Source organism: Podarcis melisellensis (assembly GCF_964234715.1).
Source record: "Podarcis melisellensis genome assembly, chromosome: 6".
Taxonomy (NCBI): Eukaryota; Metazoa; Chordata; class Lepidosauria; order Squamata; family Lacertidae; genus Podarcis; species Podarcis melisellensis.
The window spans coordinates 95,411,258-95,425,239 of NC_138538.1; the positions used below are offsets into that span (position 1 = coordinate 95,411,258).

The following is a 13,982-nucleotide window of genomic DNA, read 5'->3' on the forward strand; positions in this document are numbered from 1 at the left end:
TTTTTATATGTATGTTTTATAACCTACTATGAACCATCTTGAGAAACCATATGGTAGAATAAATGTTTAAAAACATTCAAAAATAGTATATTAATTGCTTTCTCTTGTGCCACCTCAGTCTTCTTACCTATGTCTATATCTAAAACTTCACTGCCAACAGCATTCACCTCTTTGGCTCCTCTTTTAAATTCCCTACATAGATTCCTGTCCCTATCTGCAATCAGCATAGATTAGTTTTCTTTAACTTCAAAGTTCTTTGTGGCCTTTCCTACTCTGTTTTCATCTGTCCCTGTATTCATGTCTGTCCTGGGAAGAGGTGTATAAATTAGGGTGGCAACTTTTTTGTGGGGGTGCTGTAGGGCACCCTGTCATCTGCCCTGCACCACCAAGGGTGGAGGTGGAAGAACTTGCTGCCATTGCTGAACCAACAGCGAAAGTAGTATCTGCTTAGGCTGTGATTCCATCTGGAAAGGATGGGCCTGGCCTCATGCACTAATAACATCCAGGTTAGACTGCTGTAATGTGATTTGTGTGCACCTGCCTTTTTTGAAGACTATTCAGAAACTAAGTGATGTAGAATTTGGCTGTCAGAACGTTAGTGTGGTGAAGGAAGTCAGAACATGTGTCACTGAATAATGTACCAGTTGCACTAATTGCTGATGCTCCTGAGTGTTCTACCATCTAAAAATCCTATCCCCCCCGCACTCCTACCTTTGTAGATGACAGCAGAACCTCAAGCCAGTTGGATGAATTTCAGGAGTGTCTATCCAAGTTCACTCGCTACAATTCTGTCCGACCCCTCGCAACACTGTCGTATGCTAGTGACCTCTACAATGGATCCAGCATAGTATCCAGGTAATAAACATAATGTTGTTGAAATGCTAGAAATTCTACAAAATGGGACTTCATAGGATCAGGCAAAGTTCTTCCTTTACTTGAGGGTCTATCTTTGGCCTCAATATTTTGCCTGCATGAATGCTGCCCACAATTTCTCCTTCTTGGTTTCCTTCTTAAGCTTGGTAAATCAATGAGTGGGCTTGAAATTAAATTTGCCAAATGAGGCGCTAGCATTGCAGCAGGAACTTGCTGTGAGTAGAATAGTTTGGAACGTAATCAATGAAAAGAATGCTGTATGTTTGAATTGAGTTGGGAGGTCAGTGAATATAGGAAGAAATTTGAGTATTTGGAGATATTCAATAATGTTTTTGTGTATTAAAGACATACAAATAGTTTAAAACGCTGAAATCTTAAAGATGCCATCTCCTCTAATTCCAATCTACCTAGCAAGAATATAAAAAATATATATAGTTGGTTCAACACATGTTTAACCTACAGTCAAAAACAGACAGAATTGGCCTGTAGGGTACTTCAGCTTTTTTTAAACAGCTCACTGTTTTTTCCCTTTCTTTCCTTTTATGCTGTAAATAGAGCATTTCCATTAGAATGTCAACTTTATTTTAGAAGAGTAAATTGACAAAGCTTGAAGCTGAGTATCTTGGGAGAGCTTTTTCTCTCTCTCTAACGTTCTGAACACCTTGCAGTTGAATTATTTTAAGATGCTAAATTAGGCATTAGGAAGTAATATGATCAACTTCAGTAATAGCTCTGTCTTAAAGGTAAAGGTAAAGGTACCCCTGCCCGTACGGGCCAGTCTTGACAGACTCTAGGGTTGTGCGCTCATCTCACTCTATAGGCCGGGAGCCAGCGCTGTCCGCAGACACTTCCAGGTCACGTGGCCAGCGTGACGAAGCTGCTCCGGTGAACCGGCACCAGAGCAGCACACGGAACGCCGTTTACCTTCCCACTAGAAAGGGGTACCTATTTATCTAATTGCACTTAATTGTGCTTTCGAACTGCTAGGTGGGCAGGAGCTGGGACCGAAAGACGGGAGCTCACCCCGCCGCGGGGATTCGAACCGCCGACCATGCGATCGGCAAGTCCTAGGCGCTGAGGTTTTACCCACAGCGCCACCCGCGTCCCGTCTCTGTCTTGGAGGATTCAAAATGCTGAACCAAACATGCTGTTAAAACAAATGAGTATAACTTTCTGATGAGGTGTAAATGTAGACATGATGAAGTTACATTGATAAGAAAATGGTTTAATGCCAAATAAATTGTTTTTTGTTAAATCCATAATTTGTCAGTAAGTCGCAGAACCATTTTATGTTGGTTTTTCAATCAAAAAAATTAGCAATTCCTAGTGTAGAAATTCACAAAGATAAGGAAACTTCATAAAATAAATTGGAAGAATGAAAAATGATTGAAAGAGCTTGCCTGTCATAAATTCTTGAAGGACATCTTTAAAAAAAAAATGCTGTGGTGTCCATTACTTAGATATCAAAAACATGTTTGAGAACACTAAATGGACATACTAATTAAAATTTAAAAAATGTCTAGTTTGGTTATATTCTTTACTGTCTATGCACCTCCTGTCTGGAAATTGTCCAAAAGTTAGACTATATATATAGTGTTTCCCATCCAAAATAATATTTAAAATATGGCATGTTTATAACAGAATACGACCAAATAACTGGATAGAAAACTAAATGGAAAATAAAATTAAAAGGGCACATAGAAAATGAAACAGGTTACATTTGGGACGATAGGTCAGCATGATGCTGACTGACAACTCCCACCATCCCTGACCATTTGCTGTGCTGGTTGGGATGGATGCCAGCAGTTTTTTGCAAGCAGGTCACTGTTGGCCACTGTCTGTTCTGCCACCTTCTTTGGGTCAGACTATAAAAGGCCTCATACTACCTAGAAAAGCTCTGCTGGTTGACCCGGTGGGGGTGTAATGGAAGAAGCAAAAGTATGTCTTCTTGGCCACCTTCACTGTCACTATAAATAGGCTCAATAATGAGCACCCACTAATTTTGCTTATATTTACCTGGAGTTTTTCTCTGCTTGCGCTCTAGCTGTCTCCCCTGTCTCTTTCATTGCCCTCAGCTCTGCTCAATACCAAGGAGCCAGCGAGGCTCTGTCAAGTGGGAAAGGGTACTCGGGCAAATGTGTCAATGGCCTGGGCCATCTGTATATTCCACAGATCAGGCAGTGTTTCAGCAGGAACCCCAGTCATATTAGATGGGACAATTCCCTAGAATCATGTGGAAACCAGCTGGATCCTTGAGCCTCTGAGGGTTCACCATCCTAATAGGTCCCCTACCTCTGCAGAGGGGGAAAGCTGCTGGACACCTAAAACTCCTCAGGTGGCAAGCCAACCATGATAAAAGACTGATGTTAATATCCTTCCACTCTCAGATCACTCTCTTCCTGCCCGGTTGAGAAAACCAGATCCAGGGTGTGGCCTCCCATGTGGCCAGTGACATGTTGAGACAGCCCCATTTTTGTCATGGCTGCCATGAAACCTTCAGCTCCCACAGCATAGATGTCTGGAAGCCTTCAAGACCACTTCCAAGACCACCTCTGTCAGCTCAGTCAGCAAGACTGCTGGGCAGTGTGGTGGGTGGTAAACCAGCAGACTCCTGATTGCCCAATGCCAGGTACATTCACTCTAGATTCCCACTCAAGCAGGCAGGGAGCTTGGAGAGAGAGATGGAATACAGCCCCACCCTCAAGACTGATGCTGCACTGAGGACCCAGGTAGGCACAGCTGAATAAGACCAAACTCACTCTGTTTACCCATCCACAGTGCTATTTTTCTAGAAAAAGAGATGCCGGAACTGAATTCCAGTAAGTTCTGGCTGAAAAAAGGTCCCACCAACCCATGTCTCAGTAATACATACCAGGTCGGCCTCCTCATCTACAATCAAGTCATGAATGAGAGAGATATTATGTAAAAGCAAGCTGGCATTTTAAAGCAGCGTTCTCAGGCCTGAGGGCTGGCTAACAGAGCAGTCACAATTCCTCTGGCTAGAGATGGGGCTGGCATGTGGCACAACCACAAACTGTGTCACGTTGTGACCAAAAAGGGACTAAGAAACTCAGTAAATTTACAGAAAGCACCAGTATTGCAAGTGAATCTTTATACATGCATACATACATAATTTTATTTGTATGCTGCCTTTCCATAGTTAAAACCATGCTCAAGACAGCTTACAGCATAAAAAATTACATAATTACAAACATAACAAAGTAGTCATAAACAGTAAATAAAATATCAAAAAGTACACAGCCAGATCGAACAGTTTTCACATAAATCATATTAAGATCTAAAATAACGATACAAAAAATTAATATCAATAACAACACACACACCCCACAAGAAAACAGTCTAAACAATACTCCATCCCAATAGTCTGTTCAGCAGCCTCACTTTTGGTAGCTGGAGTCAGTCAGGGTCCTGCCCTCTCAGGCCAGGTGGGAAAAAGCCTGCAAGGCAGGGATGAGGTCTTCCAGGACTCTCAAGAAGGCTTGCACTAGCATGTTCTCCCATTTTTATTTTGAGATCAGAAGATGCATTTGAGAGGAGGTACTATTTCCTATGGAAAAGCTAAACCATAAGGCATTTTTCTCTTCCCTGCTAAGTTCTGACTACTTCCAGTTTCCCCTATCTGCTGTTATTGCTTTGCTGCTATGATTTTCTTCTGATTACTGCATAGGATTTGGAGTTGCATTGGTCACCCCAGCCAATTTGGAACGATGGAGTAAATGGGATAACATCAGTTACATGCTGCTTTTATTGGCAGCAAACACTTTCAATCCCTTTCAAATAAATTGCAAGAAGAGGCAGGGTGCTATTTAATGCTTCTTAAAATATTCCCAAAACATGCCTTCACCTTTTGTATCAGATCTCACAAGAAGTATAAAAACAATATATCATTTAATTAATAGCTGTAGTTTACCAGCCCACAAGGTGGCAACCTCTGTTTGCTTTGGAATCAGCATTGTATCGTTTGGAATATGAGTTCCGTATCTAGCCTCTCGGTAGAAATTTCATGCTGTTGCAGATCCATAGCACTTTGGCTCCACAAAGGAACATTTGAGACATTCTTTCTTTCTTAATTTACTCTATGACCATCTTAGCAAATGTTGATATTAAATAAAGATCAACAATGGGTTTTTTTAAAAAAATCAATAGAAATGTGCTTCAGGTTTACCTAAAGGTAAAGGAGCCCTGACAGTTGTCTCACCGCTGACCTTCTGATCGGCAAGCCCAAGAGGCTCAGTGGTTTAGACTACAGCGCCACCCGCGTCCTCAGGTTTACCTAGAATAATATAAAATCAATATAAAATGTGGTGAACACCTTGTATATAAATAGTGTTGGGGGGGAATTGGTCTTTAAAGCTATTTCACACATTACATTTTTGTTGTTGTGTGGATAAAAATATCTGTCTGTACCAAACATGTGTATTGTATAGATGGGTCAGAGACCAGAAATTGGCTGAGAGTTCTCACTAGGTGCATTTATGGTGGCACACACACTTACTATGTCATATATGTAAAATAACTTTTGAACATAAGAGTCTGCACATACAATTTTGGCCTACTGATAACTGAGTACATTGGCAGTTTTCAGAAATTTGATAAATGAGTAAAAATGTCAGCTTATTTGGATTCTGGTCTACAGTTAATGCAGCTAAACAACTTCTAATGCTTTCCCCATGGTGAAAGTCAGTACTAAGACATATAAAAGATGAATAAAGAATCTGCAATGTTTGAATGACAATGATTTTTAGGAATTTATTTAAATACTGTAATTGAAGTAGAGATGTGCAAGGGTATGGCAGAATTAAATTATTTCTAAAATTTCACTGGTAACTGATAGAACAGGTCTATAACTGGTCTATTGTCATGTCCTTTGATACTAGCAAGTTGTATTTATTGAGAGTAGTTAAGAATATTCTCAGTAGCTGTTAATATGTGTGGCACAGGAGGTCAAAAGTGTGTGTTTAGGTAGGAGTGATGTAGCCTACAAAGAAGGATAAAAACGCATTGTAAAGTTTTACAGTGATTTTCAATAAGTGCTTGGCCTCTTCAACTGTACACATGGTTACTTTTGTGCAGGCAGAATGTTAGGTTGGCCTAAAGACCACATGACAAAACTTTATTTCAGAGGTGCTCAGAAAACCACAACCTCATTAGTGAGCTATAGGGAAAGAAAGGACATGGCACCCCATAAGCGCATGTTTCTCAGTCTTGGCAATACATGCATGGTTTCCCCCTTTTCTTTGCTATGCTTTCCACATTAAGAACTGATTGCTTAAGCTTTGATTGAGGTGTATGTTCTGATGGGATATGGCACACCACCTTTCTGAAACTAAGCAGGTCTGGGTCTGCACAGTGGTTAGACAGGAGGACTGTTGGAGAACTCTGTGTATGCCATCTTGAGTTCCATAATGAGGGGGGAAATATAGAATGTTAAAATTACAACATCATATGGGCACATTTTCGGTCTCCATGGTACTGGGAAAGGGTTCCATGTGGGAATAAGGAAGATAAATAGCAGCCTCTTGCCATAATACTCAATCATAGACTATGTTATGAACCCTTTTTCTCTCACTTCTGATTTTAACTTCTTCATAATAGGGTAGAAGATGCATGAGAGAAATCCATATCTCCTCTTGGGCTGCTTTCTTCAGGCTTACCATATTTTTCGCCCTATAGGGCGCACTGGCCCATAGGACGCACCTCATTTTTTGGGGGGAAAATGAATAAAAAAAAATTATTCCCCCCCCCCAGCCCCCAGAACAAGGCTGCTATCTGCAAGCCTTGCGAGCCCTGCGGCAACTCCCCCCGGGTGCGCAAGGCTTGTGGACACCTGCGCGAAGCACGGGGCGTCCTCCAGAGGGCACTCCGGGCTGCAGGCTGCCTCCCGCAAGCCTTGCGTGCCCGGGGAGAGTTCCCCCGAGTGCGCAAGGCTTGCTGACACCTGCGCGAAGCACGGGGCATCCTCCGGAGGGCACCCCGTGCTCCGGGCTGCAGGCTGCCGTCCGCAAGCCTTGCGCGCCCGGGGGGATTTCCCCCGGGTGCGCAAGGCTTCCGGACACCTGCGCGAAGCACGGAGCATCCTCCGGAAGTGTGCACAATGCCTCTCACTCTCCAGGCTTCAGCGAAAGCCTGCATTCGCCCCATAGGACGCACACACATTTCCCCTTCATTTTTGGAGGGGAAAAAGTGTGTCCTATAGGGTGAAAAATACGGTACTTTACAGTGTTTGGCTTGTGACTGGTACAGATTTCCTTGTTTCCATACCTCCTTGTCACTAGAAGTTAGAAAGTTAAGGGTTAAATTATGGAAAATACCTAAAATGCTCGAACTCTTCTTATATTCCTTTCCCCCAGTATTCTTCCTGCGAAGAGAATCTATCTGCCTCTGTTAGCAGTTAGGGCGAGTTCAGAAGTTAGAGCAACCTTTAATTGTTTAAATTGATTCTGCATATTTTGTTAAAATATCAAATAGTTTGATAAAAGTACAGTTGGTGTGCTTTGATCCAAGGGAATTCTGAATTAACGGTAGTGTCTTACCCTACATCTTTGCCTTTGATGTTCTGTATTTGGTTGATAATTGGGCAGGCTATTCTATGGTCAGTTATCCTGGTGATAAAAGTGGGGCACGAATACTAAATTAGCTAATCATCTGCCATATGATCTCTAGGGCAGAGGGGAGGAACCTCAAGCCTATGGACCAGGCTTGGTCTGTGAAGCCAATTTGGGGAGGCAAGAGAGTTCATTGGAAATGAAATATGACACTCTGGATTCTCAAATGTGGGTAGTCCCCACCCACCTGTCAGAGTTGACCTGCGGTGCCAAATAACTCTAGGGCCGTGGTTTTCAACCAGCGTGCTGTGGCACCCTGGGGTGACTTGAGTGACGGTCAGAGGTGCCGTGAGCAGCCCCAGCCCTCATTCCTCCTTCTTTCCCTCCCTCAGATGAAAACAAAACTCGACTTCCAGTGCAAAGCCGGTAACTCCCTACTCGGAACAGACAAATAAGATGTGCTTCTCTACTATTTCATGTATCTCTGTGCTATGTGATGTTGGTTGTCTTTGAAAGAGTGCTGCTTGAGTGTGCGCCTCTCTAGCCCATCTCTATGATCCCAGCTGCTGAGGGGAGGCCTGACTCACTGCCACTTGGGGCTGCTTAGGAATCGTGTTTCAGGGTTTTTTAATTGGATGCCACCTTACAAAAAGAACATTGAGCAGGGCGATGAATGACTCATAAGTTTTTAAAAGCCTTTTCAAATCTGTACTGCTTAAATTTTAATCCTTCATAAAAGGATAGGCAAAACCACTAAATGACAAAACAGTCCAAGTTTTTACCAAGTACAGGGGAGTCCCCACTTGTGAACTACTGACACACATGCTCCCACTTACACACACCCACTGAAAGTGGCATACAAAAGGGGCAGGAGCAGAACAAGGGAATCCTCACGTGGTAGCCCAGAATGGAACTCCAAAGTAAGTGGGGATTCCCTCGTATCCCACAGGGGAGCCGCAGAAAGCATGTGGTTGGTCAAAGGAGCCGTGGGCTCAAAAAGGTTGAAAACCTCTGCTCTAGGGGATGCCAGGGTGTAAAGATGGGTAAGGACTCTCCTGAGGAGCAGGCAGGAAGGTCCCTTCCAACTATGATTCTGTGACCCAAAGGCACATCATTATTTATATAATGTAGTAAAAGTGGATTTGGGTGTCAGGTATTTCAGTTCAGATTTCTAATTGATTTCAATATCTTAGTTTGAAATACACATGTTTTGCCAGAGCTGTCTTGAAGCATAGCTAGAAGAATACCCTGAAATAACTGTCCTTGGGCCAGAATAAGAGAGACGTTTGAGGTTTAGTAAGAGCACACTGACTTGACTGTGATAGCACAAAGGTCTACTAAGGACAGGGGTGGGACACCTGTGGCCCAGGCACCATCAACACCAGCCAGCATGGTTGGGCATGATAAGAGTTGTAGTTTAACAACTTTAGGAGGGTCACAAGTAGGCCTGGACGATGTATCGATACATTGCCTGAAACCAGTTTAAAGCTAAAATCGCGAGAGTGATTTCAGAATTGCAGAGCAGGCAATGTATTGTGAATCCCTGCTTGCCCCTGGCTGTAGCCCGCGCTGCATGCTTTAATCTGGAGACCCCAGCCAGGCCACTTGATGTTTGCCCACTCGCTCCCTCCGCAGGCCAGCCGCCAGCCTTAGAAGTCTGGCAGCACCTTCATTTCTTTCCCTGGCCACGTGAGTGTCAGTGGGCTGCTCCCTTCCTTGCACCAAGCGCTGAGTGGAACAGAGCCGCCTCCTGTGCCTTGCGTGATGCTCTGGAGGGTGGTTCCTGGTAGCTGCCATTTGCACAGCGAAAGGCTATTGCCAAGGCAAGCCACAACTGCTGTCTCCTGGGAGGCCGGCGGTGCCTCAGGGCTCCGCAGTGTTATGCCATGTGGCACCTTGGCTGGTGCGCCCCACCTAGGGCAGTGCTGCCTTCCCAGCCTTGCCAGGAAGTCACAGAAGGTGATCATGGTGATGCTGATCATCTGCATGGCTGACAACTGCCTGCTTCTTTCCCACCTTCTTTCCCCCTTTCCGACATTGTAATATTTTGGGATATCACGAGATTTAGCTGGTGATATATTATAATGTTGGGAAGCAGGTACTGCCCAGCCCTAGTCAAAGGTTCCTCAACACTGACCTAGTCCTAGACTATAAAGGTCTAAATGAGACACTGTGTGTTGACCTGTTTGGAGAAAGAGGGACAAGATCCTGGCAACCTCAGATCTTTAGCTGTTAGCCAAACTTTGTGGACACTGCTTATTTTGTGGACATTGCTTACAGAGTCTGTTCACCCAGGCTTGCCAGTGCTTAGGTGTGAATGGTACTGCTTTGATGACAAAATGGTTCATGCTCAGAGAATGAGTTTTCTGTTAGTATGTAGATGCTGGCAGTTATGTGCAGTGCTGTGTTCAGCGGTAGTTCATTGTGAAGCCCTTCTAGACGGTGCCAACTTTATGGGACCTGGCCATTTATGTAGGCTTCAGTTGGCTACACCTTGCCTCCATTCCAGAGTATTGTCTAGAAAATACAATGGCCCTAAAGCATGCTCACACTTCAAAGTATAACATAAAATTAACAGAACTGGCTTGGCAATTCTTAAGAGTGTTTGTAATGTCTTTTTGAATTGTTTTCTGGTATTTTGCATCTTGATTGTCAAAACAATAGTCTCATTATGGATTTCCCTGGCATTGCTTATAATGGTTCTATGATGAATTAAAAAATAGCTTTATTGTGTATGCTTGAGAGATTTTTAATTTTTAGGGATAAAATTTGCATACTTTGAATTCAGGAAGTTAATAAATGTAAGCCACTAAGCCTCCAGTGGGACCTCTTTTATTTAGCTTTAGCTGATAATTTTTAGCCCCTGATATTTAGGAGATGCCATCTCCCATTAAAGCTGTTAAAGCTTCAAAGAAATCTCCATCTGTAGATAATTAAATGATTTTTAAAAACATTTAATCTTAATTTGTAGCCTGTTTAAAAGTATATATCAAGATACTACAGATGTTCATTTGGAGGAGGGCATCTTTTTCATCTCCAAGAAACAATATGGTCCTTGTATAATGCATGAACTTTGGCTTGCTAATTTGCAAAACAAACTTACTTTTGGACTGTAAGTACCACAGCGCTGTGTTCTTTTAAAAAAAAGCTCCCAGGCCATTCAATTTTCCACCAGGAAGATTTAAAATTCTGTGCTCCATATAAATGATGCAGATTTATCAAGCTTGCCCAGTTGCTAACTTTGCATTTGCTCTTCAGTTTTTGCCCTTTATTCATAACTTGTTCTGGTCCTACTAATTGTGGGAGGGGCAGAAGCCTCATTCCTAACCAACAAAAGTATTATTTTGCCATTTCTGTTACTTCAGCATATATTGTCTACATCCTCTCTGTCTCTGCAGTGGTAAGGACTAAACAAGATTTAAAAAAAAATAAAGGCTGGTGAGATTCTCAGAAAACTGCCTGTTAGGTTTAGTATCAAGTTCTGTGCTTTTTTTGTCCTCATAGAATTGCCACATACCTACACGTCACATATCCTGACAGTTGCGGAACCACCAAGATAACTAACTGTTTAAGTGGCAGTGCATCGTGTGCCAACTGTTAGTGGCATCAGTCAGCAAACAGTCCTTGATCTCTGAAGCTATGCAATGGCTGAAGCTGGCATGTCAAGGGTTCTTATGTCTGAGCCAGCCCACAATATGTCTCATGCTTTCTCCAATGTATTGTTTTATGCAGAACAGGTTGTGCAGGTAGTGTTTCCTTCAGGGCATTATGCAGTTATGAATGGACCTAAACTGCTACCTTTAATTCTCTTCTATTTATATATAGAGGCAGAATAACTGGGACTTTGAGTAGCTCCCCCATTTTAAAATAAGCTACCGTGTGTGCATACTCTCTTCTACTCAGGAGATGAATATTGGCAAGGCAGTTCTTTATCTCTTTGTTGACTTTACCTCTGCAATGTCTCTGGCTCTCAGGCTTCTGACCTTCAAGCAAACAGTGTCATTGGTTAATATGCACACTATTTATATTCTTAGAAATAATTTTAGATAGCCCATTAAGTTTTGTGGGCACATCATTAAATGCTAATTTTAGTATTGACAAGTTATATCTTCTTAGGGAGTGAAAATACAGAGCATGGAATATAACTATTCAAAGCTTACATGTCTAACAGTAACAAAATCTCCTCAGGTAAGAGAGGATTTTCAGTTTTAATAACATGGACCTTTACCAGACATGGTAATATTTCTCTTTCAGCAGCAGAAGGCTGAGGGTATAAATTGAATCCAAGTAGATGAATAGCTGACATCAGTTTAGTTATGCCATAGCACAATCCACAGGGCAAGAAACAGTAGCTGACACAGCAGTTCAATTAAGATTGTGGTACAAATAAATCCATTGTGGTAGAATAGGCTCCTGGTTGTAAAACCCTTTCAGAGTAAGTTGACAAGGAAAAACACTGGAAGGCGATCAAGTGCACCGCAAAATGCAATTCTGCTAGGAAGCTTCTACAAATTAATCCTGAAAACATACCTCTCTCCCCTTTAATTTTTCCCTGATCAGCATTGAACTGTAATCATTGTTATTTCTCTGAGGCATTAATCTGTACCTCACAAATGGCACCATTCATCTTCAAGATCAGAACTTGGAGAACAAGTGTTTCTCTTGCGATTGGCACCCCAGGCTTGTAGCTAAGTAACCAAGACTGGATGGCTATTTTCCCCACTTCAGAGGTGTGGCCAAGTAATTTGGTTCAGTGGAACGTTGTGTAGCCACAAGGATGCTTTTTCAACTCATGATGGAGAATGACCATAAAAGACCTGTACGTTTGCAGAGATTCAATATGTTGTCTCATCCACTCAATCTGCTGGAGCCTGTTTTCGCATGTAGGGGAAGTCCCTGACTCAGTAAGGATTTGAGACCCATTGGCTCTCCTCACCTGGTTTAGCTAGCCAGTCAAAGCTGTTTCCCGGGGTGTGGCCGCTGTCACATGCTGACAGCTTCTAGGACCCACAGGTGAGGGCTGAGTGCAGGGTGGGGACCAAGGGTGGGCAAAGTACCCCAGAAGGAGCATGACACGCCCTCCATCCCTTAATACCCCCTCCCAAATAAATACAGTGCTATTCTGTGCATTAACCGTAGTCAAACTAGACATTACAATAAACTCACAGCTGCCCCCAAGGAAAAAAGCTTCCCTTTGTAGAGTTTTCCTCTTCCCTTCCATAACTTGTCTCATGTTATGAAATCAAAACACTCCAGTGTTAGCTGCTCCTCCTGACTGCCAATAGCATGGAGCAGGACAGTGTGGGATGTTGTTACCAGAACGTTAGACAAGTCCTAAGAGATATTACAAAGGGCAAAGGGGGAAACTAGATGTAGAATATGTCCTTATTGAGAGGCATGTGTTTATGGAAATATCCTATTTGGCCTTCATGCTACACAAAATACAACTATTTTAAGAAGGTCTTGCTTTTTGAAAAGCACTTGCAGGTTTGGATGCTGCGTGTTGAAGCTTTGGTGCAATTGATTTTACCTCTCTGGCTAAAGTGTAGAATCTACCCAAGTTGCTCCTTTTTTTCTTTCCCTATGTTAACATTTAGCTCTTCCAGCTTAAAAGTGGCATTCTCTGCGTGGAGGGTGGGGGGTGAGGAGGGGTACTTGGACTCTTAATTGTAAAAGAAATCCATTGACAGCTGCCCTGCAGCATATTTATTCAAACACCACAGGTCAAATCCTCCCCTGTACTTTCACAGTGTGAGCTGTCAGCTTTGACATTTGGGTATTTGTTAATGTGGAAGGTAAAAAGGAATTGGAAAAAAACGGGGGGGGGGACACTGGAGCATCTGCATAAAGCTCTCCAGCTGCAGGAGAACTATTGCGGAACCACACAGAGTGGGAGAAGTCAGCATTTCAGAAAGAGTCACTGGCTAGATGAAGGCAGTCATGCCCTGGCATGGTTTAACCTGGTCAGGTCAGTGCCAGATTCTCCAGCAACCACTGTCCACCTGCTATGGTGTCATTTTATATAATGCTGAAGAGTAGACAAAGTCAGAACAACATTGCCTTTTCCTACACCATTCCCCCCCCCCAATTTTTTTTTTTAACTCATAACATCTTCTTGTTTATTTCTCCATTGGTTAAACGTCCTTCAACATTTTTAATTAAGTGTATTTACATTTAGGGAGGGGTTTGCTAGTTAATGGTATAGGTGAGAGGAGGTTTCGGCGAACATAGGAGATATAAGGTTTGTTGTCTTTTTAAATGATGCCAATGTTGAAAGTTTTTTATTGTTCTGAGAAATTTAAATATAATAATAATAAGTTAGGAATATGCTTTGTTTGGTTTGTGTCTTACGCTTTTCTTTCTGGTTGCCTTTTTGTTTCTTAGTATTGAGTTTGATCGAGACTGTGACTATTTTGCTATTGCTGGGGTGACAAAGAAGATTAAAGTCTATGAATATGGCACAGTCATCCAGGATGCAGTTGATATTCACTATCCTGAGAATGAAATGACCTGTAATTCCAAAATCAGGTATGTGTTTGTTGC

At 42.6% G+C, this 13,982-nt stretch overlaps 1 protein-coding gene across 3 annotated transcripts in view; it reads left to right on the forward strand.

Moving 5' to 3' along the window:
* Positions 1–13,982, forward strand: part of COP1 (COP1 E3 ubiquitin ligase) — a 112,318-nt gene that overhangs the window by 35,255 nt on the left and 63,081 nt on the right. For all 3 annotated transcript variants that reach the window (XM_081915087.1, XM_081915086.1, XM_081915088.1), the window contains exons 11-12: positions 720–855; positions 13,824–13,967. In XM_081915087.1, coding sequence (XP_081771213.1) covers positions 720–855; positions 13,824–13,967 — 280 coding nt within the window. The remainder of the gene's footprint in view (positions 1–719; positions 856–13,823; positions 13,968–13,982) is intronic.